The following is a 27557-nucleotide window of genomic DNA, read 5'->3' on the forward strand; positions in this document are numbered from 1 at the left end:
CCTTGGGGTCATTTTCCAGGATTGAAAAGACTAGATCAGAGAATTTGAGAACTTCTATAGCTCCTGATATATTTTAACAGATTTTTTTTAATTTTTAGAGAGAGAGAGGGGAAGGGAAGGAGAAAGAGAGGGAGAGAAACAGCTATTGGTTGCCTCTCCTACTTGCCATGACCAGGACGGAACGTGCAGCCTGCAATCCAGGTGTGTGCCCTGACTGGGAATCAAACCAGCAACCTTTTGCTTTTCGGAACAACCAACTGAGACACACCAGTCAAGCAACAGATTGCTTTTCAGAAGGACTAAACCTTAAACTCTTGTATTTAAAAGGATACCATCAAGAAAGTGAAAGACAACCCACAAAATGGGAAGAGATATTTGCAAATCATATAAAGGTCTTGCGTCTACAATATATACATGTCTTACAACTCAAAAATAAAAAAAGACGACCCATAACAAACACTAGGGAGTGACTTTTCCAGCCCTCCTGATTACACAAGGGTCCCTCCTGGAAGTGGAAGGCACCATCATAAAGAACATTAGTCCAGCCCTTGGCCACACCACCACAGTGCTGGTCAGAGGCGGAGCACGGGCTGAGCCAGGACAGTGCCTGGCCCCGGGGAGGCTCAGAAGCACACTTACCAGGGGAAGCCAGGGCAATGGAGTTTGTGCACACTGTTTCCAGGCAGGTACGAGAAATGGAAGCCCCCAGGGTTGAGGACCAGGGGGGTCAGATCAACCATGTGGCTGCAAGACAGGACAGAGGGGGGTCGTCAGCTCTGGGATCCTCCCAGGTGGGGCCTCCCCAGTCTCAGAGGGTACCGCTCCAACATGGGGACACAGACCTTGGAGCCTAGACTCCTCCCCTGGACAAGGAGAATAACCACTCGGGGGGTGTGGTGAGGATTAACTACAGGACGGGGAGGAAACAGCCGCTGAGCTGAGCACCAGGCATGCTCCCAGGAGGCTCCCTTTTCCCTTGCCTCACGCCCGCATAAATTCCTTTTACCTCTTTCGGTTTGATGACAGGCCAGTCCAGTTTAGTTTCACCTCAGAACTGGAAACTTCCATTTTCTCCACCTGCAGGAAACAAAGGACATCTCAGGACAGGCTTGAGGGCCTCACCGTGAAAGAAAAATCACCAGTACAAGGACTCTAGAACTATGTGACTTCCATTCAGTCAGCAAATACATCAGGCTCATCCCGTGTCCATCTTGAGCTCGGTATTAGGAGGGGGCAGGGGATGGGATGGGGGCTAGGGGCCAAATGAGAAGGTCCTAACCCAGCCCGGGGGATGGGAGACTGGCCGGAGCGGGCGTGTAGGGTAAATGGGAGTCAGGAGGGGCAGGAGGTTAGGAAGGACACTACAGGAGAATGACACCCCCAGGGAGAGGCCCGACAAGGGGACCTGTGGTTCTCCACCTGTCCTCTGGCAGCCCCAGGGTTCTGCTGGTGCCTTGCTCGGCTGAGGCTAAGCAGGTAGAGCTCTATGCTTTCAACGCCCTCCCCAACTCTTCAAGCAGGGCAGCACCCCTTTTATCACTTTATCCATTGCTGTTCCACCCAAGACTTTGCCCGCAGTCTTAAAAGGGGCTGTGCTGCTTAAAAACAAAGTTCGCAGAGTCACTGCTGCAGCCTGGGAGAGCCGTTGGTCCCCAGCAGGGTGCCAGAGGCTGCCCCTCCCCAGGCTGTATGGAGGGATGACGCATCTACTGACCGACTTGCTAGGCAGTGGAGGAAAGGGGCCAAAGACCCTTGGCATAGCGTAGACAGGGGGTGGTGGGGCTGTCTCAGAGGCTGTGGTGGTGGCAGGTGGTGGCAACGGCGGAGGTGGCAGCAGTGTTGGTGGCAGGCATGGGGAGGTTGACTGGTCCCGCAAGAGGATGGGTTCCGGTTTCTTCACTTTAGGCTTCCTTTTCTTCTTCTTGGCATCTGTGACAAAAGGTGCAAGTGAGTGCCTTCCCCCCGGCCAGAACAGGGTGGAGTGGGAGCCAAACACGATGGCGTGGGGTATTCAGTCTCCCCAACACAGAGGGGAGGCAGTCCCCTCAAGCACACCACACAGCAATGTCTACGGCCACTGTTGACAGGCGCCAGCATGTGCCACCTCACTGACTCCACAACTGCCCCACATGGGGAGGGTACTTTTGTCTCTATCTTCAAGCAGAACCGGAAACTCTGACTGTACGGGCACAGGCAGGATCCACAACCAGGCTGTCCGATTTCCAGGGCAGAATTCCACGGGAAGTGATCGAGTGGCCACGGAGGGCTGGGCTTGGCCTGGGCAGGTTGGTCTGCTGCCACCACCGCCAAGCATCAGGGAAAGCTCTCACATCTGCCAGCATTCTTGGGTGCCCAGGCCCTGGACACTGAGCCCGCTGACTCTCCCCAGCCCCAGGGCCATCCCAGGGCTGTGCAAAGGGCCCTTCCATGAGAAAACCCGCATGAGGGTGGGCTTGCACCTTCTTTCAAGCAGGGAATTTTGAGGGGAAGGACCCTGGGACCTGTCCCCTCTCCTCGTCCATGTTAGATCTTCCTATTTTTACTGTACAAAATTGAAGACTACCGGTAAAGAAGGTGTTAACACTCTCCTCATAAAGCCCATCAGAACAGCTCATCTGGAATGATAATAACCAGTGCCAGGGAGCACTGTCCTGGAGGCTGAGAGCCTGTACCCCAGAGCAACCCAGACCTGAGCTCAGCTCTGGGTCCCATGACTTACTGTGCGACCTCAGCCCCCTGGGCCTGCTTTCTCTTCTGCAAAACAAGGATAAATAACATCCATGCTACCTCAGGAGGCTGTGGTAAAAGGTGCACGTGCTGTGCATCCTGCCACTAGACGAAATGGTGACACAGGGCACTCACACTCAGCATTACAGGACGTGAGACACCCAGGGGAGCTGGGCCTCCCAATGGGATGTAGAAGAAAACAGCCCCCCCAAACAGCATAGTCTCCCGCTGAATGCCAACACATCAAACGAACTGAACCCAAATCTAATCGAGGTACTAGAGCAACTGTCTGAGAAATAGCAGCAGAGGGAGACAAACCACACCAGTGACCAAAACAACAGACACAAATCCGAAAAGTGGGGTACCCCGAAGGACCATATCGTTCAAGTCCATAGCAGCGGAGGGCAGAAGTAAGAGCTGCCACCAGAAAGGGGACTTGTCCTCATTTGCCACCCCCTTCATGTCACCCTCACGAGTGCCCCAGTGTGGACACACATTATACGGTCACCCTGGTGAAAAGGCACTTAAGAGGCCTGACACCCACACCAACGCTGGGCCTTCTTGGGCCCTGACATGACAGGGCAAGTGTGGGAAGACCCCTGTGGACCTCCTGGGAGGTCTGACTGTGGACTATCAGCTAATATTAGGGAACTGTTGTCAATTACATCAGGTTTGACACTGTGATTATGTCAGAAACTGGTTTTTTTTTTTAATTATTATTATTAAGAAGCATTCTAAAGTGTTCAGGAAGACAGTGATGTCTGAGATTTCCCTGAAGTGCTCCAGAAAAAGCAAACGGGGGTCTAGAGCACGGTCAGAGGGAGGCAGCCGCCGAGGCTGAGTGATGGCTACGTCGGTGCTCTCTCTAGCCTCTAGTGTTGTGTATGTTCATGTTCATAACGAGGATTTCAGGATATGGGGTCCTGGGTCGGGTCTGCCGGTCACTTGGGCCAGACAGGAGTCGAGCCTCACCCTGGGAGTAAAGGTGCACGCGGTGGATGCTCCTCTTTAGGTGCTGCAGGCGCTGGTGCATCTCTTGGGCGCCCATGCTGTTGCAACAGTTCAGCTCCCCCTGGACTGCGCAGAAGAACTTGGCCTGCGACAACAGCCGGAGAGGTAGGCCAGGCGGAAGCTGGACGGTGAGCCCCTTCACCACCGCACTCTCTAAGCTGGGTGGCCTCAGGCTTCTGGAAGACCCAGCCCAGCAACCCCAGCAGGTCCCTCCTCCCCCATCCCCCAAACCCCGCCCTAGGGGGCAGATGGGGAAGGTGACAGCAAGGGCCCTTTCCATCCCCACCCCTTCCCCTGAAGCTCCCGTGGCCGCACCCAGAGGAAGGAAAGAAGCCCGCGCTGCTCGCATTCCGCCTGCTTGCTCTTGCGCACCACCCTCTCCGCCAGCGCTGGGTTGCGGTCCAAGCTGCGGAAGAGGCGGCGCAGTGCGCGCTCCGTGTAAGTCGTCGCCTGCCTCTCGAAGTCCTCCTCGGAGATGAGCTGGCAGAAGGTCACACTCTGAGGGAACTCGCGGTCGAACTCGTCCAGGACCTCCATCCAGGTGGCGCTGCGGGCGGGCCAGACTGCCTGCAGGGCGGAGCGGCTGTCGGGATTGGGGCTCCTGCGAAGGCCCTTGCGTTGGTCTCGGGCAGTGGGCGTTTGTTTCCCACGGCCGCCACAACACCGCCCCAGCGCCCCCACCGGACGAGCCAATCCGGAGAGCCGGCCGCACGTGACAATGCCCCTGGCCCTGGAGGAGCGCTCTCCTGCCTTTGACGGGGAGGGCGAACGCCACTGGCCACTGCGCTGGGAGTGCGGTAGCGCTTTGATCCTGGCTTAGCCTAGGGCCGCACCGAGAACAGGGCCAGTGCAGGAACCTTCCAGCTTCTTCGAGGCCCTCATCCCTTGCCCGGCCTCCAGGCCCTCCCTATCCCAGCTGTACCCGCCTTCTCATGGTCTGTAGCCTCCCACTCCACTAGCCAGAGCTCTGCTTCTCCCCCAGACAATGGCCGAGGGACTTCACTCTGTCCAACTTTTCCAGCCCGGGACGTTGTGCCCTCTTCCTGTGTGGTATGTGAGAACAGGGGCCCATTCCCGAGCTCCAGCTCCCCTTCCCATCCTGTGGGACCACAATGAAGGCCATCTGTAAGGTAGCACTGTGAGACCTTGGGAGGCAGGCCAGCTCCTCGGTCAAGAAAGGGCCAAAGAGAAACTGCTACTCGATGAGCCCGAACTGTAAACAACTGCAAAGAACAGCTAGCATTTAGATCTCACACAGCGTGTGCCCTAGGAGCACGCCCCCGCCCCCCAACCTCCATGTCGTTTGCTTTGTTTTCTGTACTTATGCAACTCTGTGTGGTGGAAAACTTCACCAGCCCGCCGCCCTGGTGCACAGTAAGTCCAAAGAAATCCATGTCTTTCACAGCCATGATTTTGGCTTCCTCTGTTTATTTCTTCGGAGTTCGGCAAGGTTTTCTGAGACCTCAGCTCTTTGCATAACATCCTCTTACTCTCTGGCATCAAAACCACTCTTCTCCAGCCTGTCCTCTCCCCTCGATATAGAAGGCAATTATGCAGACATGAGCAGAGTAGGAATGCTGGCCAGGTACATAAGGTCACCAGGGAGGAAAATCCTGGGTGCCCAGCAATGGACATCTATGGGTGGGACCTTGCCCCCGGGTGACCTTTCCTCTCCCAGCACATCACTGGCCCTACAGCTGGGACCCTCCCCTGGCCTTTCCTCCCCTGGCATGTTGCTAGTCAGGTTCCTCAGAAGAGGAACCAGGGGGCTGGAGAATGGCCTCATTCGACTTGCATACAAGCCCTTGCATGACTACTCCTTTAAGCATCAAGCCCGCATCAAATAACCTGAGGAATAAAGCCTTGGGTCTGTTGACCAGAGACAGACTTTTGATCAAACTAGAGACAACATCCAGGCCTCAGTTGTGTTTCAGCTCCAGGCAGGGAAAATCAGCAAAAGCAGACTACCAGTCAGTGGACGCCTTGACGCTGAGGGGACACACCTGGAAAGCTCATATATATCCTATTGAGGTCCTTTCCCGCCCCCCAGACCCCCAGACCAAAGCTCTTAAGACTCAGGACCCAGTGTGAGCACGTTCCTTCTCTAGAGCATGTGGGTGCCCTTTCCCCTCTCCAACCAGCAGGTGCCTTTTCTTTGCCTGCCTTATTCCTAACCAACAAGGGCCCTGCATTTGCCTCTGTAACTTGCTTCCTGGGCTCACACAGCTCAGCTGGCTCGTTTGCTTCTTCCACACCTCACCACTTCTACCGCTGTGACTTTCTAAAGAAACTTTTGCTTGTTTTTGAGTCTCGGCTCTGAATTCTTACTTAGTCAAACCCAGCCGAGGTCTCACATCTGCTGCTGTTTTGACATGAACACCCCTTCCTAACCACTTCTTTGCCGTATACACGCTGGTACTTCTCTGGCATCTCAAGCTGCAACATATGCATTGCAGGAGGACCTGCCTCCACCATACCACCTGGAAGATCTCATTCACTTCTTGGTCCCAACCCAGAACTGACTTAGCAACCCTAACCTGCATCTCAGACTCAGGCCTTCCTTGGGCTCCAGACCCATGTCCAGCATCTGCTGGGGACGTTTCTTGGGCATCTCATGCTAAACACGTCCAGATTGGCACACGGTATTTTTTCCCCCTCCTACTTAGTCAGTGGCTGACACCACCATCCACCCCAGTCACAAACAACGGGTGTGCACCCTGAACTGTTGCTTCCCTGTCTCCTCCGCACATCTCCCTCCAACCCCCGCCCCAAATCAGCCCTGAAAGCCAAGCAGCGCACCAGAGAAGTCTGATGAGATTTTTCACCTCCTACCGCTAAACCCCCAGCCCTCTAAGCCTCAGCTCTCCTCCTCACAGGCGGCAGCACTCACTTCCTCCTGCTTTACAGACAACCAAGGAGGGAGACCTGGCCTCTGTATTTGCCTAGGGGTGCAGGCAGATACACCTGAGTTCAAAGATCCATTTTGCTTCCTGACCCCTGTGACTTACAAAATGAGACTTTAAAATATACAGTGTGTGTTGCCCTGGCTGGCGAGTCTCAGTGAATCAAGCGCCAGTTTGATTCCTTGTCAGGGCACACACCTGGGTTGCAGACCAGGTCCCTGGTTAGGGGCATGCAGTAGGCAACCGATGGATGTTTCTCTCACACGCCAATGTTTCCCTCCCTCTCCTTCTCCCTCCCTTACCCTCTCTCTAAAATTAAATAAATAACATTTAAAAAATAAAATATATAGTGTGTGCCTTTTTATAAACAGAACAAGCATCCTTTGAGGGGTCAAGCAGACCACTGATTAACCTTCTGACCATGTTCTGCTATATCACTTCACAGTCTATATGTTTATTTGTATTTTTAAAAGGTGTACGGGACACTCTCAAGACATTAAACAAATAAACAAACAAAAAGAAATACATAGTCCCTGCCCTCAGAGATTCCCAATGTAATGAAGACTTCAGCCAGGGGGAGAATATTTCCATCTAACAGGCTCTGCTGGAAGGACATTGGATGCTGTTGAAACCAGATAAAGCTTCCGCTGTGGAAGCTTTAGGTGGAAGGCAACATTTAAGCAGACCCCTAAGTCCACCACCAAGGGCTCCCGCTGATGGTTCCAGAATCTGCACAGGAGTAAGTGTGGCCACCTCCAGCCATGGCACCTCAGTGGACAGGCCTGAGCCAGGCAGCCTTGGGATGGAGGAACCCCAAGAGGTGAGCCTAGGAGGCAGGGAAGCATGTGCCAGTGCCCCTCATCCTCCCCATGAACACCAGCCAGGGCTTCTACCCCCAGAGTGGAGGTGAAACTGGTATCAGCCAGGGTTGAGGGGTATAGCCAAATGCCCATCTAGAACCTGGACTTCCTCTCAAGGAGACAGGTTTGCATGACCATCGTTGGGCACATAAAAACCTTGTGCATTGTGTCAGGCCCTGATGGTGGAGGTCACCCTGCTGACATGCCTGGGGCCAGGCTCCTTGGCAGCTCAGCTCCAATCCCCCCAATTCCAGCTGAGAGGGTGGACATGCCAGGCACCTCATAGTCCCTCCTGCAGGCTCAGGGCAGCGTATCTCCCTGTAAGAAAACAAGATGGTGCCATTGGTGGGTATCACCTGCAGGCTTCATATCCCAAGGCCACCTGCCCACTCTAAATAGTGCTGCTCCTGCTGAGAACCCAGGAAAACGTTCTCTTCAGGCTCTGGAGGGCTTGGTCCAATTCACCTCCACATGGTCAAGGGTGAGCTGGGTCTGAACCTGCCTCAGACAGACCCTCCATGCAGACCAGTGGACCTCTATTTCTCCACAAGACCCTGACCAAACCTGGAGTTTCCAGTCTTACCCAGGGTGCTGGTATGAGAGATCCTCTTCAAACCAGAGCTTTTCTGAATCCAGAGCCTCTGACCCTGTCCAGCCATGACCCACTTGGAGAATTTATGGGGCAATCCCCCAGCTCTGCACTCACCTAGTTCTCTGACAGAGGATCCAGCCCGGCTCTGCACCTGTATCTGACTGCTGGGAAGTGGAGTGAGGCAGCAAAACTCCCTCTCCCCAGGTGCTGTGTGTTGTGGGCTGGACCTGACTGATGCCCTTTCATCATTGCACTGCTTCCCAGCAGCCCACAGTAGTGCAACAGGGAAAGAGTGTCAGGCAGGCCTGCCAGTGGCTGGTCTCCGGTGGTTGGTGAGTGGGGATCTCAGACCAGGAATGAAGGCCCAACGGGGAGGGGCTTCTGCCTGGGGGAAGGGTGCCCTCTGACCCCAGAGGCCCAGGCCTGGCCAGGATCTCAAGTTTCCATGGAGAAAGGAGCCAGCAAGGCAGGGGGGAGGGGAGAACCTGCAGGCCCAAGGGGCTCTGCCTAGGGAAGAGGAGATGGAAGTGTGGGGGAGGGGGGTCCCCAAGGTTGGCCCCAGATGCTTTGACAATATCATTGCACTGCTTCTCAGAGCACAGTAGTGCAACCTCGTCAGAGCACCTGCGGCCAGCAGGGGGTCAACCTCGTCAGAGCACTGCGGGGGGACCCCCCACAGCAGTTCACATAGGGTGGGGAGCTCAGTTGTGGGTGGATGGGGCTAGGGGCCCTGTCCTGGACATCAGGACCAGGAAGGGTGATTTCAAGGGGGCTGCAGTCCTTAGGGTCCTCAGGGTCCTCAGGACCCCAGGGCACCCAGACCTAACTCAGCCCACTCCAGCCAGAGGGGGGCAAGAGACCCCAAACTGAGGGGTAATTCCAACCCAGGAGCGGGAGCGAGGGGAGGAAGGGACGCACACACAAAGGAGAGGGGCCGTGCTCCACCGCAGTCCGACCCCACTCGACCCTGAAGCAGGGGTGGATACAGCCCAACAACCCTATGCCCTCACCCGGTCCCGAGGCTCCCAAGAAAAGGCTGGCTCCACTTGGGGACGACGCTCTCCTGCTAGCCCAGGCCCCCATCCCTGGCTCCTGGCCCCCAACTTGGGCTCCGAGTTCTGTCCTAACAGATTTGCTGCCCGGAGAACCAGAGTGCAGCAGAGGAACAGGATGCGGTGGGGGTGGGGAGTCCCGCCCTTCTGGAGTCCCTTGCCCGGAGAGGGCACCTGGGGTCCATCCAGGCTGAGCCCCTCCACACAGACTTGCCAGTTAGGGCCGCCCTGCCAGTTCCTGGCGACGTGCGACCCTTCTACTCACGCGGCGGGACACCCCTTCCTACTCTGGCCCGGGCATGACGCGGAAAGTTAGCGGAAGAGAGGTCTGGGAATTCGTCCGCCCCCGTAGTCTCCACCAGGACGACCCCGCACCTCGTGGCACCCTCTTGCCCACCGGCTCCATCTTTAACCCGCTGACAGTCGGAGGGGCCGAGCCCCCAGCTTCTTAGCATAACGCCGCACTCATTGGCCGCACAGGAGCGGGGCTTTGCCTCCCTCACTGCTATTGGCTAAGACTGGAACGATTTCAAAATAGCCTCGGGGCTGGGATTGGCAGTGCTGCGTCTAGGGCTCGTTGGTTTTAACAATGAGTTCTACAAACACTTTCTCCCCATTCATAACTTATCAAAAGAAACTTAGCCGACTGTCGGCGAGTTTTCTAGCAGGGAGGATGAGAGCACTTGGAAGTCCTGTGTGTGTGTGGCGGGGAGGTGGCCAGCGGCTTGGCTGAGCCCACAGAGGATGGGGTTGCGACCTTTGGAAAATGCCCGAACCCACGCGGTACAGCCTGTGGTGGAGCAGAGCTGCAGGTATGCTTCGTTTTCTGTGCTGATATTGCTCCCTGTACCTCCCAGACGCGATATTCACCTGCGGTGGGCTTTCTGGCTGCGGTAGCCCTCACCACCACTCTCCCACCACCCCCTCGCAGGGACCGCTTCGACCTGAGTGGAATTTGCCAGAAGCCACCCGGGTAGGCCTGGGCTGTGGAGCCCTGTGGATCTGAGGGAGGTACCGGGAAGGGAGTGTCGGCTTGGATCCCCTGCGTGATTGTGATCCACTTTGTGAATAAGTATGCACTAAGTGCTACCCTGGGCTGATGACCTGGAAAGATATACACCTAGGGGCCGTCTCATAGTGCGGGGTGGGGGGGGCGGGGTGCTTAGGGCCCTTCCTGTTTTATTCTCTCAACCCAATGGCTGAGAGCAAATATTTTGAGGCAGGCAGAGCTAGGTTTGAATCTTTACAAACCATGGTTGCCTCCTCTGCAAAATTAAGACAATAACTGGACTTGCTTACAGGGTTACTGCCAGAAGCAAATGAGAGGCTGTTTAAATCGTTGACCTAGCATCAAGCACTTCGTGTTCAATAGAGGAAAGCTCTGCTGCTGCTGCTGCGGTTTTAATTTTTGGTCTTGTCCTGAATTCTGCCCGAAGCCATCTTACCTGCTCCCACCTTGGTTTCCCAAGGGTTACTATAACAATACATGTGTGCACTGTTTGATTCCACTCTTAATGAACACTCTGCATTTATCATGGTAAGGAGGTAATAGACAGAGGGGACTCTTACAGCCAGGAGGGGCCAGGGATGGACCAGAGTGCCCCCTTGAATGGGCAGTGAGGTCCCACCCACATCCCCTTGGCAAATCAACACTACTGAAAGGATGCTCCCTGCCAGCACCTGTGGCCCTCGAGTATACTTCCTAATGTCCAGGGTAAGTGGGAAGTGCTACAGAATAATTCCCCCACCCACCAATCAGCTCTCAGCCAATGAGGGCAGATACATTGGTTGGATAACAACCCCACCACCACCACCACCGCCCTTGCCCTTGGTTGGGATAACTTGGATGCTTGTTCTACACTGGGTCCCAGAACTCCCCATGGAGTTAAGCTCCAGTTTCCCACAGGGGTTACTTGCTCAACAATGCAAACTTCACCAGCTGCCTCTCCTTCTCCTCTCACAGCCCCACTCCTCTACCCCCGTGTTTTCTGGGATCATCTCCCAACATTCTTTACTCCAATCCTGTCTCAGGTCTGGTGATTGATGGGAGAGGAATGTAGACTTGTACACAAGGCCCATGGGGTTTGGCAGTGGAGAGGTCAGGAAGAGGTCTGTGTTTGAGCAGAGCAGGGGCTCATGGGGGAGACGGTAGGGGGCAGTGCACCTACATAGGACCCTTCTCCCCTCAGGCCTCTAGAGCTTTTCTAGAGCTTTTCTCCCACCCCTGTCAGGTCAATTGATTTCTCAGATGTAAGGTGCTCTGCCGACAGTCCTCCAAGCCTCCTTCCTACCAGTTGCTACTCCCAGCCTCTTCTGGGACTCTTTTACTCTCATTCAGGAAAATGGCACCCTCTTTCCCTACCAGCAACCTTAAGCCCCTACCCTCCTACGCAGCCCCACCTGGGTGTTTAGAAAATCCAAGAAGCCTGTTATCTCTTCCATGGCCTCTAGAGGTCACCGTACTCAGCAGAACTAACATCTTCCTTTATTAGCGCCCTCCTATTGTTCCTGCATTTAAATCAATGTTTTGCTTGACTAAATTGTGCCTCTTCTTCCAGAAAGCCTTTTCAGATCTCTGCAGGTAGCAGTTCTTTGAGATTACCTTCCCATTCAATATCTTCTAAAATTTTGTTACCTCCTTGGGACCTTGGAAAGTTGTAGTTGGTTCCCGAGATGCCACATGCCTGGAAAGGCTGGGGTGTGTGGGGTACCATTTGCACCGTAAGGGAGGGAACCTGTGATGCTAATATCCAGCAGGTGGGCAGAGTCCTGGCCTGGTGCTTGCTCAAAAACAAGTGTAAAGACTTTCACAACTGCTAGGGGAGGGGTGCCAGGAGGATGGGGGGAGCTTACCTCAAAGGAGTGAGGGGTCTGGAGAGATTGTGCCTTATCCCTGCTGAAAGGAGTGGGGTTCCCACTCATCCTGCTGAGGCCCTGGCCCCAGCCCTTAACAAGAAGGTTCATGAAGCTCAGGGGTCAGAGAACAGGGTCAGTTGCCATCAGGCTGTCTGAGGGGACAGGGCAGTGTTGGGATGCATGGAAAAGCATCAAAAAGGTTTGGACAGCCCTGATTGGTGTGGCTCAGTGGGTTGGGCGTCCTCCCACAAACTGAAAGGTCGCTGGTTTGATTCCTGGTTAAGGCACATGTGTTGGTTGCAACCCAGGTCCCCAGTTGGGGACGGAAGAGAGGCAACTGATTGATGTTTCTCTCCCTCTTTTTCTCCCTCCCTTCCTCCTCTCTAAAAATAAATAAATCTTTTTAAAAAAACTATTTGGGTCCTGGCTGGTGTGTCTTAGTGGATTGAGTGCCAGCCTTTGAACCAGAGTCACGGGTTCGATTCCCAGTCAGGACACAAGCCTGGGTTGCAGGCCAGGTCCCCAGTTGGGAGTGCGTGAGAGGCAACCACACACTGATGTTTCTCTCATTCTCTTTCTCTCTCTCTAAAAATAAATGAATAAAATCTTACAAATATATATTTGGATGGGTTCAATTGTTCAGCTGTGTAGGAGATAGTAGTTTTGCACTGAGGAAGAGATGGTGAGCTGGGCCAGAGAGATCTCCTGATCACCCCCAGGCTCACTCCAAAATAATCACAGACCAACATTCTTTAATTAACAAAGGCACTTGAGAACCCCTACAAACCCAAAGTCTCCAAGAGTGGCCATGCAGACACCCCACCCTGCCACCCTCCATCTACCCAGCCACGGCACTCAGAGTTCATCATGACCTGCAGAGGGATCCGCGCTGGGCTTGATGAAGATGCCTTCCATGGCCTTCCACGCATTGTGTGTGTTGGCGCTGGGCATGCCGTGCACCTCATGCTGCCCACGGATGGGGTTCCCATACTGCTCACCAGTGACGGACAGGAACACAGAGGTGCCCACATGCTGGAAGCGCACGGTGGCCTCCCGCTCCCAGTGCTGCCCCGAGCAGCGGACCGTCCACAGGTCGAGGTCATCACCTTCACCATCTTCCCCAAAGGCACTCACCTCCTGTGGGTGCAGGGGGTAGAGGGGACAGAGGGCACACTGAGTTCCCTGTGGTCACTTGCCTGGCAGCAGCACTCACACCTAGGGCACTGGGCCTCAAGTCCTTCCCTGCGTCTCTCAGCCTCAGCTTCCACAGCTGCAAACTGGGACAACACCAGCCCCAGCCCCTGGTAGGGCTTCTCCAGCAGAGGCTCTTCACATGCGTGCAAACCCTATCCCACCTGTCTGAGTGGTGACCACGGGCCTCCACAGAGCCAGGCCCCCTCCTCACTCTTCTTCCATGTTCTTCCCATCCTACCCCCTCTGACTTTCAATATAAAGTCCAATCCCTCAGGCTGACAGTCAAGGTCTCTACTGAACTCACGCTTTTTGTTCTGACAACCCTCCAAAAGTACCCTCTGTTCCACCCCTACTCCTTCCCTAACCCCCCGCCCTTCCTCCCCTATCCAGTTCCAGGGAACTCCATGCACTAGCTCTTCCCCAGGCCTGGAAAGATGCTCTCCTCTTCTCTGTGGCCTAGAGGACTCCTACTCATTCTTCCAGACCCAGCCTTAGTTCCTCTTCCCTTACAGGTTTCCCAGGCAAAGGCCATATGGATCCCCATCCTAGGTCCAGCTAGCCGCCAGGAGTGGAGCCATCCAGCAGGCTCAGGTCCCTTTTTCTTGTCCGTCTTTCCACTGACCTGAGAGAGGGGCCCTGGCGAGTCACCTGTGTGTCCAGAGGGGTCCTCAGTAAACATTGAATTGAAATTCCTCTTTCACAGAGGAAGCTGAGGCCCAGAGTTAGTGAGAGGAAGGGTAAACTCTGTCCCCAGCCCCTGACACATACACCAGAAGCCTCTCCTGGGGCTGGGGGAGGGGGCTTACCTGGTTATTGGACAGCGGAGACGGGAAATGGTGTGTGTGTAGGTTCTTGCCAGTGAGCACGTGCGTCAGCCTCACGGCCTGCCCGCAACGCACCGGGGACCCTCGCGGGCACCCGCCCTCCGAGCCGCCGCGGATCCGCCAGTAGCTATTGGCGTCGTCAGACGCATCCACGCCGGTCACAGACTGTTGGCCACTGCCTGACGGCAACACCCCACCCCCACCCCCGGGGTCACCGTCAATCCGAGAACTTGCGAGCCTCGGCTTGAACACCATAAACTACTCCCGGACAACCTCAAGCCTGCGACCCCAACGGCTCCCCCCAAGCCCGCATCCCTGGCCCCCCGCTGAACTCCAAGTCCTTTGGCCCACAGCTCCCTGACGACCATACTCGCCCCCGATATCCCGAATATCCACTCCAACCTCCCATCCTTGTCCCCCTAGGTCCCCCAATAACTCCAGCCAGATAACCCCCAGACCCCTGGCCCGCAGACGACCAAGATCACCCAGACTTCAAACTCTCAACCCCAGGCCCCGCCCCCTAGCGATGCCCCAGTCCCGAGCCCCGCGCACCGGATCCGTATTTGATGTCGTGCGAGTGCAGCCGCACCCTGTGCTGCGTGTTGAACAGCTTCAGGACAGACCCGCAGGTCACGAGCCCCGCGCCGGTCTTGGCGGCACCGCTGACCGACACCAAGAACACCAACAGTAGCCCCAGAAGCGCCGCTTTCGCAGCTCGTCCACCGCTCGCGCTCCACATCGCCCCAGCCCGGCTCCGCCAGCTCGGGCCTTAGAGCCGCTTCCTTCTCCGCAGCCGGCCAATCGGGCTTTGACAGGGACCGGCGCGGCAGCCAGTCGCCGGCCTTCTCCGCGCTCCGCCTGCCCTACCATTCGGTCGCGGTGGAAGGGACCCTCCCCCAGCTTTTGAGTCGGCCGCTAGGGAGGGGGCTGGAGACACGAGGAGGGTTTTAATTGGTCCACGCTTCCGAGGACTCACCAATGAAAACCAAAGGGAGGCTGGTGCGGCCCCAAGCCTTGGGAGAGCAACCCGGGTACAACTGTGGGTTGAGGGTTGCCCCACCCAGCAGCCTCTGACCCCCTATTCATGAAGCTCCTTCATCCTAGATCCCCGGGCCCTCACTCACAGCTCCTCTCAGACCCTGGGTCCGCCGCTGCTGGGTCTTGAGGTTGTTCGACCACTAGGTTTTGTGGTCACAAAGTCGACAGATCTCAGGTCATTCAGTTCCCAGACCCGGGGATTAAAGAGTCCCCTAGTCACTAGGCCATTGCTTCCTCCCTGACATTCGGTCACCTCAGGCCCTGGACCCTGGGGTTTCTGAATTCGCGTGACCTCTTACCTACTCCCTTCGTTACACTATTGCCCGTGCGCAGCAGAGGGCAGCAGGGAGCTGCGGTGTTGAGGATAACGGTACGTTCTCACCAGGAAGCCCCAAAACTGTCTTAGGAAACCAGAGCCTTGGTAGACCAAGTGAGTGACGGTAGGAACCAAGACCGGGTGACTGTGTGTTCCAGGTTTGTGACAAGCACGGGTCCCAGTCTCACTGTCTTCTCAGAGGGCTGTCAGTTTTGTCTTCAAGGGTGGGAAATTTACACGCCTATTTATCCATCCATTAGTGGGACGTTCTTACATTGACTTCACTCCAGGCCCTGTGCTGAGGCCACAGGGGAACTGGCTTGGGATACATTAACCAACAGGCTGAATACCCATGCACGTGGGGCACGAGCAAAGCCAGGAGAGCAGTTCATGGTTAATGAAATTATCCAGAATTTTGCATTCAGAAAATTCAGAATGGAGCCATTTTAATTACAGCAACATGCTATTTTGGGGTTTTTGTGTTTAATACTGTTTTTATTTTGAATTACATATGGGATAGGGCACCTTGATCTTTCCAGGACTTAGACTGTCCAAACTGCTGGATTTGACAAATCCTACATTTGAGGGGCCTCTAGTCCAGGGTGGAGAGGCTAGAGTACAGTCTGGGAAACAATGGATGTCTCCCATTGGACATACCAACAAACATCTCAAACGTAATGTGTCCAAAGCAGAATTCCTGCTTTCCTCCCTCAAAATGCCCTCCCCACCCCCCACCCCCAGGTTTCCACATCCCAGTAATGGCACCTCCAGTTGCCAAGAACTTGGGATTCATCTTTGATTCCTCCCTTTCCCTCACATCTAACCCAACACTGTGACTCCAAAACAGATTGTACGTCATCTCGCCTTCATCCCTCCTCACCACCCTAATCCAAGCCACTCCGTCTCCCGTCCAGATATCTGCCACCACGGCCTAACTGGTTTTCCTGGTTCTGGGGGTTTTGCAGTCTCTCATAAACAAAGTGGACTCTGGTTCTTTTACTGAGCGAGTTTATAATAAATACCCCATTCTAGAAATGGATTATAAAAAATAAAATAAAACCCAGCATCATGACAAATGGTTTGGAACCACTTAAGTCTCAGTGGTTTCTTACACGGCAACAGACACCTACAACAGGAGCTGAAGCTCAGGTATCTCTAGTACCATGTGCCTCTGAGGCTGGGGTGAGAATGTATTCAGTCCTCCCTTGAGGACTTAGCAGTGGGGCCTGGGAAGCTGGTGGGTATCATAGCAGCTGCTGTCTCTCAGAATCTTGGGACTCCCCTTCTTGGCTATCTCCTGCCACCAGGATTTCTGGTTTCTCTGAAGAGGGGTGGAAGGTGGCTGCTCCTCACCACTCACACCATCAGTGCAAACTGAACCCAATTGTGCATCCCAATTGCAGGCTCCTGGGACAGAACCTGACTGGCTTAGCTGGGACTAGGGATGTGGCAGTATGGCCAAGCAATGACGGCCAAGTGGTACAACAATAGGGAATGAAAATGGCTGTCATGGCCCCACACTATGGTGGGGGTAACAGCAGGTGGCCTCAGGGAGTAGGTCTTATGGGCTGAGCATGTTCCTTAAAAAATCCTTACCAAAAATCCTCTGTGGAGAAAAATGAGCCGCTGACCCCCCACCTTAAAACTCTGGTTCCTCTGACTTCCAGTGGAGCAAGTCCTCCACCCTGAATCTCAGGGCGGGATGTTATGTGGAAGGTCCTCCCTGCCTGGCTCCAGAGAAAACTCTAGAGTTGCCATGTCCGTAGGCATGGGCCATTGAGCATGCTCAGGCTGGGTTGAGCAGTCCTGGGCTCTCTGCACCCGGTGGGCTCCAGGGGAAGGCATGAGAGACTTACCTTCTATGTGGTGAGTCAGTGTAGAGCATTTCCACGTGTTCTCTCGGCCATGGGAAAGGAGGATGGTGGGAGGCAGAGAGGAGAGTGCTGAGCTGTGGCACAGAAAGGCCAGAAGTCCCTGGAGATCCTTGCAGATGATACCTGCCATGCCCACAGACACTTCTGGAGAGAGTAGAGTGGTCCTGCCCAGGGCCACTGCAAAAACGGTAGTCATGTGACCAACCTGGGGCAGCCAATCCTGTGCTTGACCAACCAGCAGCTCCCATGTGGCTTGGCATGGAACCTCCAGTTTCAGAAGTTGGAGGTGAGAAATACAAATTAGGAAGACAGGTAGCCGTGGGAGCAACAGGAAAGCGTGTTCCCTCAGTCAGAACGTGAGATGTGGCATGTCAAAGGGAGGAGGGAGCCACCGTGGCGGAGGAGCCGCCCTCTGGAAGCAGGAGCCATGATACACAGGGGCTGTGATGGAGGGGAACCATGAGCCCTGACGGCTTGAAGAGCCAGGAAGATGCAGTAGACAGGAGTAGAGAAAAGCCCTGAACAGGGATTTGTGTTCAACAGAGCGTGTGAGGTCACGGGGTCCAGAGGACTGCCAGCTGTCACGAAGGCCAGATGCAGCCAGACCTGGCCCACTGGAGGTGCTACTCAAGGGCAGGTAAGCATGTGCATGGAAGGGAGGCTCAAAGTGCTGGACTAGAAAACTGCTCCATCAACAGAAACTTTATTTTTCCTGTTGGCTCTCTTGAGAGGCTGAGCAGAGTTCCTTGTGAGCATTTAGCCCATTCTGACCTCAGCTCAGGGCAGGGGCTGGCAGGGTGGGCAGTGTTTCCCTGAAGCAGGAGGGAGGGAGGAAGAGCAGAAAATCTGGAACTCAGGTTCAGCTTAGCGGGACTTGAGGGGGATCTCGGGGCCATCTGTGGAGTGGCTGATCTCTGCCTCCACTTGAGGCTTGAGGGTTCTCTAGGTCTTATTCTCATCACCCCCAAATTTTTAGTTCTTGTCTTCCTCCTTCTCCTCACTGCTCTGGCTCTGCTCCGTGGCCACTACATGCTCATACGGGTTGGAGTCCACACCAGCACCGTAGGGCATGGAGAGCTTGGGCTCCGAGAGGTTCCTAGGCTCCTGCTCCTCAGCCATATTGTTCTCCTGAGGGGTGAGCAGCTGGGGGACCAACACCTCAGTGTGGAGGTCCTCCCCCTCAGCCACCTTCTGATCCGTGACAATGCCTGGCTTAGGTAAGGTGGAGTAGGATTCTCTGCTCTGTTGGGAAGTGCTCCTGCGGGAGGCAGTGAGATGGGAGGTGTCATTCTGAGATGCCTGCTGGGGCACCTCCTGGGGCACCTCCTGGGGCACCTCCTGGGGCACCTCCTGGGGCACCTGCCGTTCCCACTGGGCCTCCTCCAGCTTTCGCAGCAGACAGCTCCAGTCGACCGCTGAGGACAGGCAGATGTGGGAGCCTTTCACCTTCTTGAAGCCCAGCAAGAGGTCCATGAGCGTTTCGGTGATGGGAAAGGAGATGAAGCCCAGCTGTTTGGCGAGGTTCATCTCAAACTTGTACTTGCAAACAAGCAAGGAGACAGCCTGCTCCATCAAATAGTTGACAAGCTCCTCATAGCAGGGGTTGGACAGGTGGGCCGTGGACTTGGATGAGATGGAGGGCAGTCTCGTCTTCTTCATGGACTCGTAATTGGGGGTCTGTGCAGCAGCCAGGGAGGGAAAGGGAGACTTGTCATGCCACTCTCCCTGCCCTGCAATGCCCCTCACACCCAGAGTGCCCTTCATGTCACCCACGTGGACACCATGCCCGTCCCACTAAGGGTATGGCCTCGACACATCTGCTCTGCTGTCCCCTATACAGCTGAGCCCAGGTTCTGCATGTCGGCCAACCCTCACACTTAACCACACTATCATCGTCATACTGGCCACACCAGTCAGGCCCAGGACAAGGCTGGTAACTATAGTCACAGTGTTAGCCAAACTGGAGCCTGGACAATCTAGGTTCCAGCAGGTTCTTGCCCAGCCCAGGGTTCAGAGAAGGGAAGTGTGCCTGTGCCTTATTGGGTGAGAAGAGGTCCGGGGGCTGTGTTGGACCTCCACCAGGGTAAAGCCACCTACATCTCTTCTGTACCCTTCCTGGCCAACTCCCTGTCATCAGGTTGGATACACTGGAGTCCTGTCCAAGGCAGCAGGGTCAGAGGGTCCTAGACCTAGGGCACTGGGCCGCACTCTGGGCTCAGGCTGCTGTCCGCAAGGGATAGGACTCTACTTGCATGGGAGGGTCTCCAAGCTTCATGTGCAAGTGTTAAAAAAATTACCCAGAATTAACAGTAGCCTTTATTTATCTTCAATAAGACCTAGCAGTAACTAGGCCAGGGTTCCTGGGCCCCATCAGCTTGTCCCGTGCTCAAGTGGTTTCCAAAGTGCAGGGCAAGAGACCTGAATTATGGGTACCTGCCAATGACAGTGGCTACAAAGAATGGTGGCTGAAGGGGCCCTTCTCTTGCATCCCTGTCCCTAACCCCCCAAATCCCACCCATGAGAATGTTGTCTGTGGTGACAGTGAAGTGAGTGACGGGGAGAAGCTTCTTTCCAAGGAGGTGAGTGGCGAGAACACAGGGAGGCAATGGACGGAGAGATTTGGTGGGAGGAGACGGGGCAGGGGGAGGCCAGCGGACTTGCGACCTGGGTGAGGCGGGCCTGGCTGGGCACTTCCAGCTTGATCCCGGGGGCGGGAAGGGTGAGGTGTAGCCTCCGCCAGGGCTGGGCCATTTGGCTGGAGCTCAGGGACTCAGAAGCAAACATGGATTGTCTCTGCTCTTTGGGACCCTGGTCAGGTCCCTCCTGCCTGGGCTGGGGTGAGCGGACCTTGGTCTCTTCTGTGGGTATCACTTGGAGCCTGAATTTGGTGACCCCTTGGGCACTAGGCACAGGAGAATCACATTCCTTCAGCTTGCCCCGTCCTCTAGACTTGCTGCTCTTTTTTCGACTCATCTTGTAGCTGGAGGCTGTGGTGGGCAGAGAATCATAGGGCTCCTCCTCCCCTTCGATGGGTATGGCCTCCTTGGAAGTTTCCAAATTGGGCCTTGTGCTGGGCTCCCATTCTGATGGGAAGAGAGGGCAGCCATTGTGGCGGCGGGAGCCACTGAGCTTGTCCACGGCCTGGTTGACCACACTCTGCAGGGCAGGGAAGAGGTGGTGCTTGGCCAGGAAGTCTAGGGTCAGATGGGGCTCACGGAGTGCAGAGTAGCCAGGCAAGTTGAAGGACTCCGGCTGGCTCAGCAAGGACGTGACCTCCTTGTTGAACTCTCTCTGGAGGAAGACTGGCTCTCTCTCTCCAGGACCCAGCTCTGATGCTGCGAGAATGCCCGAACTTGAGCCCAGCGAGTCCCACAGCAGAGAGTCCCCCTGGGAGCAGGACTGCCCCAGGCTTTTCTGAAGAGAGAGGGAGGATTCTCAGAGGTGTCCAGGAACAGGCAAGCCAGGCCTGAATCTGGACTCTGGGGTGGACTCCGTCCTACCCACCCCCAGGCCACGGCCCCACAGCTCACCCCTCTGTTCTCCAGCCGCAGCAGCCGTTTGAGACTCTTCTCCTGCAAAAGTCTGTCCCTCAAGGGTGGCAGTGGGCCCACACCATGGCAGCTCAGGTTGCTGCCCTGGCTGTGGGAGCCCAAACAGCCAGCTGTGATGCTGCTGTGTGAGTCAGACATGGAACTGGAGCAGGATGGGTAGTTGTTGGGGTGCCCAGTGCAGAGGCTGGGCTTAACTCGGTGCCGATGCACAGTGCTGTGGCTGGGCCGGGAACGCACCCGCCGCCCACCCCTTGGCACCTCCACTGGGTCCTGCACCTCCACCAGTGGCACCCCAGTCTTTGTCTTCATGGTGGCCATGCGCTCAGCTGCCTCCTCCACCACCCTTTGCAGGCTGTCCAACACCTGGCCCTCAACAAGGAAATCCAGGAAGCTACCAAAGGGCCGAGGGCCCCTCAACTTTTGACGGTGGCTGCGAGGCCCTGAACTACCTGAGGGGCCATACATCGATGGTGGGTGTGGCATGTGGCCCAGCCTGGAGGTCTGCCCCATTTTGGGGAATGCTGGCTTCTTAGGTGGCGGCACCTGAGAAGACAGGGATGTCACGGTAGGCAGGAATGCCCCAGAAGAGGATGGAACCCCTGGGATCCTCCTAAAGCACCAGGAGCTGGGCAGGGAGTGCGAGGTGGAAGGAAATGTGTTTTGGAGTCAGTCAGCCCTGCACTTGGACCCTGGCTCTGACACCCCTGTGACTGTGGGCACAATGGCCTATCCTGTGGTCCAGTTTCCTGGTTTGCAGAGGGGGAGTCCACTTAGGGTTGCTCTGAAGCTTCCCTGATATGTACATTTCACATACACAAGCATTGGCCTGGGAGCCTGAAAGCCCACTTCTGTTCTCACACAGAGTATGAGTAGGAGTCACAAAACCGCTCTGGATCCTACTTGGGCTCCTCATCTATCTGGAGAGCAGGCCAGGGCTGCTGCGCTGCTGGGCTGCGCAGACCACCTGTTGTCCTGAGCCCTGCACACTCCACTGCCACTTCTGTGACTCGAGCCCTGAGCCCTGAGTAGACTCTATGATCCCACTTGGGAGCCCAGTCCATTAAGCCCCTCCCGAGCCACTTGGAAGTCAGGGGACACTAGATGAAATTGAGGGTGTCTAGGGCCCAGCAGGGGGTCAGAGCAGTAGTCAAGAGATAAGGACATCAGTAAGAGGCCCAGAGAGGAAGTCAATAGTGAATGAGAAAGTGATGTTAGAAAGAAAAGAATAGAAAAGAAAAGAAAAAAAAAGAAAAGAGGAAAGGAAAGGAAAGGAAAGGGAAGGGAAGGGGAGGGGGAGGGGAGGGGAAGGGAGGGGAGGGGAGGGGAGGGAAGGGAAGGGAAGGGAAGGGAAGGGAAGGAAAGGAAAGGAAAGGAAAGGAAAGGAAAGGAAAGGAAAGGAAAGGAAAGGAAAGGAAAGGAAAGGAAAGGAAAGGAAAGGAAAGGAAAGGAAAGGAAAGGAAAGGAAAGGAAAGGAAAGGAAAGGAAAGGAAAGGAAAGGAAAGGAAAAAAGAAGAAAGGGATGGTTATGAGCAGGGGCACCAGAACTGGTGAGGAACATGATGGGGTTGGTCAGGCCCCAGAGACAGGCTCTGTTGGACACATACCCGGGCCAGGTATGGAGTGTGGCCGGCCTCATCGTCCGCCAGGTATCCCGAGTGGTGGCGACAGCTGGTCATGATGTGGGTACCCAGGGTCCGCTGCCCGCCTCCTCTCTCTTCAGTTCTGCGTGCAGCTGCGGATTCCTCTCTGCGCCGGGTGGGGATATGGAATGAGAATTCCCCCTGTGTTCAACTCTTCGTCCGCCTGTTGGACACTGGGCCAGTGGCCCAGGGGTCCCCAGGCCCTTTGCTCCCCCCATCCCATATGCTTCATGTGGCTGACCCTTTTTCTGCTCGGAGTCCTCTGGACGTCTACCCACACATCCGTGCCTAGAGTTGTAAGGGTGAGGTCCCTGAGGACGTCTGCATCCTGTCTCTGACCCTCTCAGACTTTCTCCCTTTCCAAGCAGACCCCAGTCGTCCTGGCATCTATCCCAGGCCCAGAGCTCATCCGCTCACCAGAGTCTGCACATCACTCGGTGCCAGCCAGTGGGATCCACGCCCTAAGTCCTCCTGGCGTGCTTATTTGCATGCGGCACCCTTATTGGCTCTCAACAGGAGCTCATTCTCTAGCGCCCCCCGACACAAAGGCAGTGGGCGGGGCCCAGTTGGCCCCTCCCCCATTTCTCCTGGCCTCACAACATTCAGAGGCCAGAGGAAGAGGCTCTGATCCTCACTCCACATCTGCCCTGAGGGGGGGGCCTAAGAAACAAAACCAGTCTCCTCTAGAGACACAGGCACCTTCTTCAGCTTCTCTCTGGTCCCTGCGTTGTCCTGGACCTCTTGCTTTCTGTCTTCTTTCCAGTATCCTCCCCTCACCCAATGTAGACAACCCCAGGGGCTCTCTGGAGCCCTCCCCATTCTGCATTCTCCCTGAGCTCAGTGGAAAGAGTCCCCACTCTAAGCCACAGACCTAGCTTAAATTCCTACCTCTTCTGTTCCCCTCCTGTGTGAACCAACCTCTCTAATCCTCTACTCCTCTATAAATGAAGCTGAAACTCCTTCCACATGGAAGTATAAAGATTACATTTTCATACCACACACCAGCATCCCACAATGTCCTGGCATATCTTTATGTCCTCTCCCCCGCTGCCCGGTAAACCCCTCATGCAGCCCCCCTCCCAGGTGCCATGTCTTCAGAGAAGCCTTCCCAAAAGTTCCGTCTCTCCTTCGCATACAGAATTACCGCAAACCCCATCCCAGATTCTGCTTGTTGTTACTTATTTGTCCACCAGATGGAGCTCCTTGCGGGGGGGGACTGAGGCGCTCACCCCTAATTTCTAATATTTCTAATAACACTAGTAGTATTAGAATAGATACTCAATAAATGTCAACTTTCTCCTTCCAATCTTCAGACATGCAGGACCTTTGGCCTTTCCAGGATCAGCTTCCTAGAGGAGAATGATGTTTGACTGAAGCCCGATGATGTAACAATCATGTTTGAACACAACAGTTCTTATGCCAAGAGCTTGGGGAACTCTTCGAGGCCTCCAATTCTTACACCGACCTCATGGGAGTGGTGATTATTTGTTATTCTCAAGCTTGGCTTTGTCATCTCTGCCCCTGACCTAGGGGGCAGCCAGGGCCTAAAGGACCAGAGCAGACCCACATGCAGCCTCAGGGCTTCGGATCTAGTCCCAGCTCCACTACTCCTGGCAGGGTCACTTTGGGCAAGAAACTTCCCTTCTCTAGCTTAGTTTTTTCATCTGTAAAACAGATTGGTAAACAGAAATTACATCACTGATGTCGTAGGCTGCACACAAATACTGCATGTCCCTTGGGAAAATCAAGACAGCTACATCATGTCAACCATGTGACTATTCATATAGTCATGGGTAGGGAAAGCTTCTCTGGCCCACAGAGAAAAGAAGGAGTCTCTGAATGTAAAACTTAAGAGACCAAAGCAGGGGTTAGTGCTTTTGCAAATGAAGCGATTTGTATTACATGTTTTCTTTCATTTTCTTATTGTTTAGAGCTTTTACAAAAAAAGACTCCTCTTAGAAAAAGCAATAAAAGACAGCCCTGGCTGGTCTGGCTTAGTGGATTGAGTGCCCACCTATGAACCAAAGGGTCAAGAACTCAATTCCCAGTTAGAGCACATGCCTGGGTTATTGGCCTGGTCCCCAGTAGGGTACATGAGCGGCAACCACACATTGATGTTTCTCTCCCTCTCTCCCTCCCTTCCCCTCTTTCTAAAAATAAATAACATCTTTTAACAAATTAAAAAGAAAGAAAAATCAGTAAAAGACAAATGGGCAATTTGAAAAAGAAACATAAAGGGCTAATAAAACCCTGACCAGTGTGGTTCAGTTGGTTAGAGCATCCTCTGGTAGCCAAAAGTTTGAGGGTTTGATTTGGGCCACTGTACATGCCTGTGTGGATGGTTCAATCCCCAGTCCAGGTGCATATGGGAGGCAACCAATCAATGTTTCTGTCTCTCCCTTCCTCTTTCTCTAAAAGTAATGAAAACAAAAATGTCCTTGGGGGAGGACAATAAAAAATCTAATAAAAACATGAAAAAGCTCATAGTCACTATAAAAAATGAAACAACACAAGAACAAGATAATACCGATTCAATCATTATTTCTCAAAATTTGGGGGTGGGAGAGAAGAGGAATTGGATGTGTCTGTTTGCTTAGTGAAAATACTGGAAGGACACGATACCCAGAAAGTTAACAGCACTAATCTCTGCTTCAGGTTATCTTGCTTCAGGTTATCTTTCCTGTATTTTTCATATTTAGTGTCATTTTTGCAGTCACTGAAAGTTTTGCATTGCAATAAATGTAGCAGTGGTCTACTTAGATTGGATACAGCACACTGGGTGGTGGGAGGTCGTTGCAGGGCCACGGCAGGACCGCTAGGTGGCAAGAACAAAGGTGAAGTGCAGGCGCGTCGTGTGTGAGTGTATAGGGGCGGGGCCTGGACTGTTTAGTCCACTCCCCTCACGTTCCTGCCGCAGGCGGAGGGAAAGGATGTCTTGGCCGCGCGTGCAGCTGGTGGTCACCGCGGACGACTTTGGTTACTGCCCGCGGCGGGATGAGGGCATCGTAGAGGCCTTCCTATCCGGGGCTGTGACCAGCGTGTCCCTACTGGTCAACGGCGCGGCGGCGGAGAGCGCTGCGGAACTGGCCCGCAGGTGAGGAGTGGCCCCCTACAGAGAGTCAGGGAGGGCTTTGGTCATCGCCGCTGCGCAGCCACCAGTACTCTGCTCGCTTTCCACCCTCAGGCACAAAATCCCCATCGGACTCCACGCCAACCTGTCCGAGGGCCGCCCCGTGGGCCCGGCTCGCCGTGGCGCCTCCTCGCTGCTCGGGCCCGAAGGCTTCTTCCTGGGCAAGATGGGATTTCGGGAGGCCGTAGCGGCCGGAGATGTGGCCTTGTCCCAGGTGCGGAAGCGCGGCTGCTGGAGGAGGACCCCTCCCACCAAGGCTCCGCCCCGAGGGTACCCTGACGCAATCGGGCGGGAGCGGATGCTGGGTGCTTGCCGGATTCCAACTCTGGAGCAGTCACACGCTGGCATAGGGAGGGGTTCTCTTCAGTAGCTGCTTCCGGACGTTTAAGGTGCCTATTGCCCTCACCTTACAGGTGCGGGAAGAGCTGGAGGCCCAGCTGTGCCGCTTCCAGGAATTACTGGGCAGGAAACCCACTCACGTGGACGGGCATCAGCACGTGCACGTGCTCCCAGGTTGGTGGTCCCAGGCAGGGGACTGTGTGCCCAGGTGAGGTGGGAGATGCTCCCAGGCAGGGAGACGTGCTCCTTCCTGACTGCACCCCGCCCAACCGCAGGCGTGTGCCAGGTGTTTGCAGAGGTACTGCAGGCCCATGGGGTGCTCTTCACTCGGCTGCCTCTGGAGCGCGGACTGGGCAGCTGTACTTGGCTCGAGGCGCCGGCGCGTGCCTTTGCTTGCACGGTGGAGTGTGACGCCCTGGCAGCCGTGGGTCCCTTTTCCCGCAGAGGCCTAAGGTGAGCCTCCCCTCCTCCACAGTTGTGCCCAGTTCCCTGCCAGGCCCAGGTCCCAGTGGATCCCGCTGGCAGCACAATTGGCCAGCTGAGTCTGTTTCTCAAAATCGAAGGGAATCAGGTTTCCATCAGCGGTGGCTCCACCTCTGATCCGTTCGCCCTCGGCCTAGCCCTGCCCATCGCTGTTCTGCCCGTCCCTGCTCTGATGCCTGGGTATCCACAGGTGGACCGATATCTTCGTGGGCCTGAGCACCTGCGGCCGGCATATGTCGGCTCATCGCGTGTCAGGGGCCCTGACTCGGGCCCTGGAAGGTACACCCACAGGTCACTGCCTGACAGCCGAGCTGATGACCCACCCAGGCTACCCCAGTGTGCCACCAGCTGGAGGATGCGGTGAGGGCCCTGATGCCTTTTCCTGCTCTTGGGAGCGGCTGCATGAGCTGCGTGTCCTCACCGAACCCACACTGCAGACCCGGCTTGCCCAGGATGGCGTGCAGGTCTGTGCCCTCCATGACCTAGACTCCAAGAGACCCAGGGAAGGGATCCCTGGCGAAGCCACTCTGGAAACCTTCCTGGAGTCCTCTCAACTGTGACGCTGACAGCCAAGAACTAATGCCCTAGTGCTCAAGGGAGGGGGCAAGAGCTGAGCTTTCGCACAGCCCAGAACCAAGCCCTAGAGTGGGTTCTCTGACTTCCCTGGGCAGAGTGATGCCACCTCTGTGACCAGTTCTCATGACTCGTAGAGTGCAGCCACAGCTTCCGCAAGCCCTCTTGGCCACAGGAGATTCAGCCTGTGACACCTTGGCCTAGGGCTTGCCAAGCATTTTGGGCTCTTCACATTTCCATGTAAACATTTTCTTTGTTTATGTTTAGTGGTGAGAGATTACTATTGCCCGGAAAACTTTCACAGACACACAAACTGACAAAAACAACTTCAGGGTGCAAACCTGGTCACTATTCCAGAAAAGATATATATAAAACAAGCTCTACTGTCTCATTTTGCTCATGCTTAGGTTTTACTCTTCTTTGGGGAGTGTACGGGGAAAAGAATGTCTCATCTGGCTATTTTTAGAGAGGTATATTATCTCAATATTTATTTAGGATGCCGGATTTCTAACCCACATCTGGTGATGTGTGGATGCCCTGTGCCTGGATCAGGAGATGTAGGGAGGGAGCGGATGGGGAAGGGGAAAGAAGTTC

The 27557-nt window shown here is 55.0% G+C and overlaps 4 protein-coding genes across 9 annotated transcripts in view; 1 reads left to right on the forward strand and 3 right to left on the reverse strand.

Annotated features, from left to right (window-relative positions):
* The window catches only part of PPIL2 (peptidylprolyl isomerase like 2), a 41662-nt gene extending 32097 nt beyond the window's left edge, over positions 1-9565 (reverse strand). For 3 of the 5 annotated variants that reach the window (XM_036014545.1, XM_036014546.1, XM_036014544.1), the window contains exons 1-7: positions 9411-9565; positions 7781-7819; positions 4054-4305; positions 3700-3823; positions 1715-1929; positions 1007-1077; positions 640-744 (exon numbers count right to left, since the gene is read on the reverse strand). In XM_036014545.1, coding sequence (XP_035870438.1) covers positions 640-744; positions 1007-1077; positions 1715-1929; positions 3700-3823; positions 4054-4275 — 737 coding nt within the window. In that variant the 5' untranslated portion in view covers positions 4276-4305; positions 7781-7819; positions 9411-9565. The remainder of the gene's footprint in view (positions 1-639; positions 745-1006; positions 1078-1714; positions 1930-3699; positions 3824-4053; positions 4306-7780; positions 7820-9410) is intronic. The other 2 variants (XM_036014547.1, XM_036014548.1) reach the window with 2 other exon arrangements.
* A 3169-nt stretch (positions 9566-12734) lies between these two features.
* On the reverse strand, positions 12735-14841 carry SDF2L1 (stromal cell derived factor 2 like 1). Its single transcript, XM_028527717.2, has 3 exons — positions 14572-14841; positions 14002-14198; positions 12735-13138 (listed from the first exon to the last, which is right to left on the reverse strand). Exons 1-3 carry the CDS (start codon positions 14756-14758, stop codon positions 12857-12859), a joined length of 666 nt encoding a protein of 221 aa, XP_028383518.1. The 5' UTR covers positions 14759-14841; the 3' UTR covers positions 12735-12856.
* Positions 14842-17317: 2476 nt separating this feature from the next.
* CCDC116 (coiled-coil domain containing 116) lies at positions 17318-22877 on the reverse strand. 2 transcript variants are annotated; one of them, XM_036014075.1, is made up of 5 exons: positions 22403-22877; positions 20778-21341; positions 20095-20661; positions 18607-18924; positions 17318-18570 (listed from the first exon to the last, which is right to left on the reverse strand). In XM_036014075.1, exons 1-5 carry the CDS (start codon positions 22472-22474, stop codon positions 18220-18222), a joined length of 1872 nt encoding a protein of 623 aa, XP_035869968.1. In that variant the 5' UTR covers positions 22475-22877; the 3' UTR covers positions 17318-18219. The 2 variants fall into 2 exon arrangements, with proteins under 2 accessions (XP_035869968.1, XP_035869967.1); XM_036014074.1 differs by having other exon boundaries at positions 17318-18924.
* Positions 22878-24994: 2117 nt separating this feature from the next.
* Positions 24995-27354, forward strand: YDJC (YdjC chitooligosaccharide deacetylase homolog). Its single transcript, XM_028528214.2, has 5 exons — positions 24995-25532; positions 25623-25782; positions 25982-26081; positions 26183-26360; positions 26581-27354. Exons 1-5 carry the CDS (start codon positions 25369-25371, stop codon positions 26948-26950), a joined length of 972 nt encoding a protein of 323 aa, XP_028384015.1. The 5' UTR covers positions 24995-25368; the 3' UTR covers positions 26951-27354.
* The last annotated feature ends 203 nt before the right edge of the window (positions 27355-27557 follow it).

This window comes from Phyllostomus discolor, chromosome 13 (assembly GCF_004126475.2).
Source record: "Phyllostomus discolor isolate MPI-MPIP mPhyDis1 chromosome 13, mPhyDis1.pri.v3, whole genome shotgun sequence".
NCBI lineage: Eukaryota > Metazoa > Chordata > Mammalia > Chiroptera > Phyllostomidae > Phyllostomus > Phyllostomus discolor.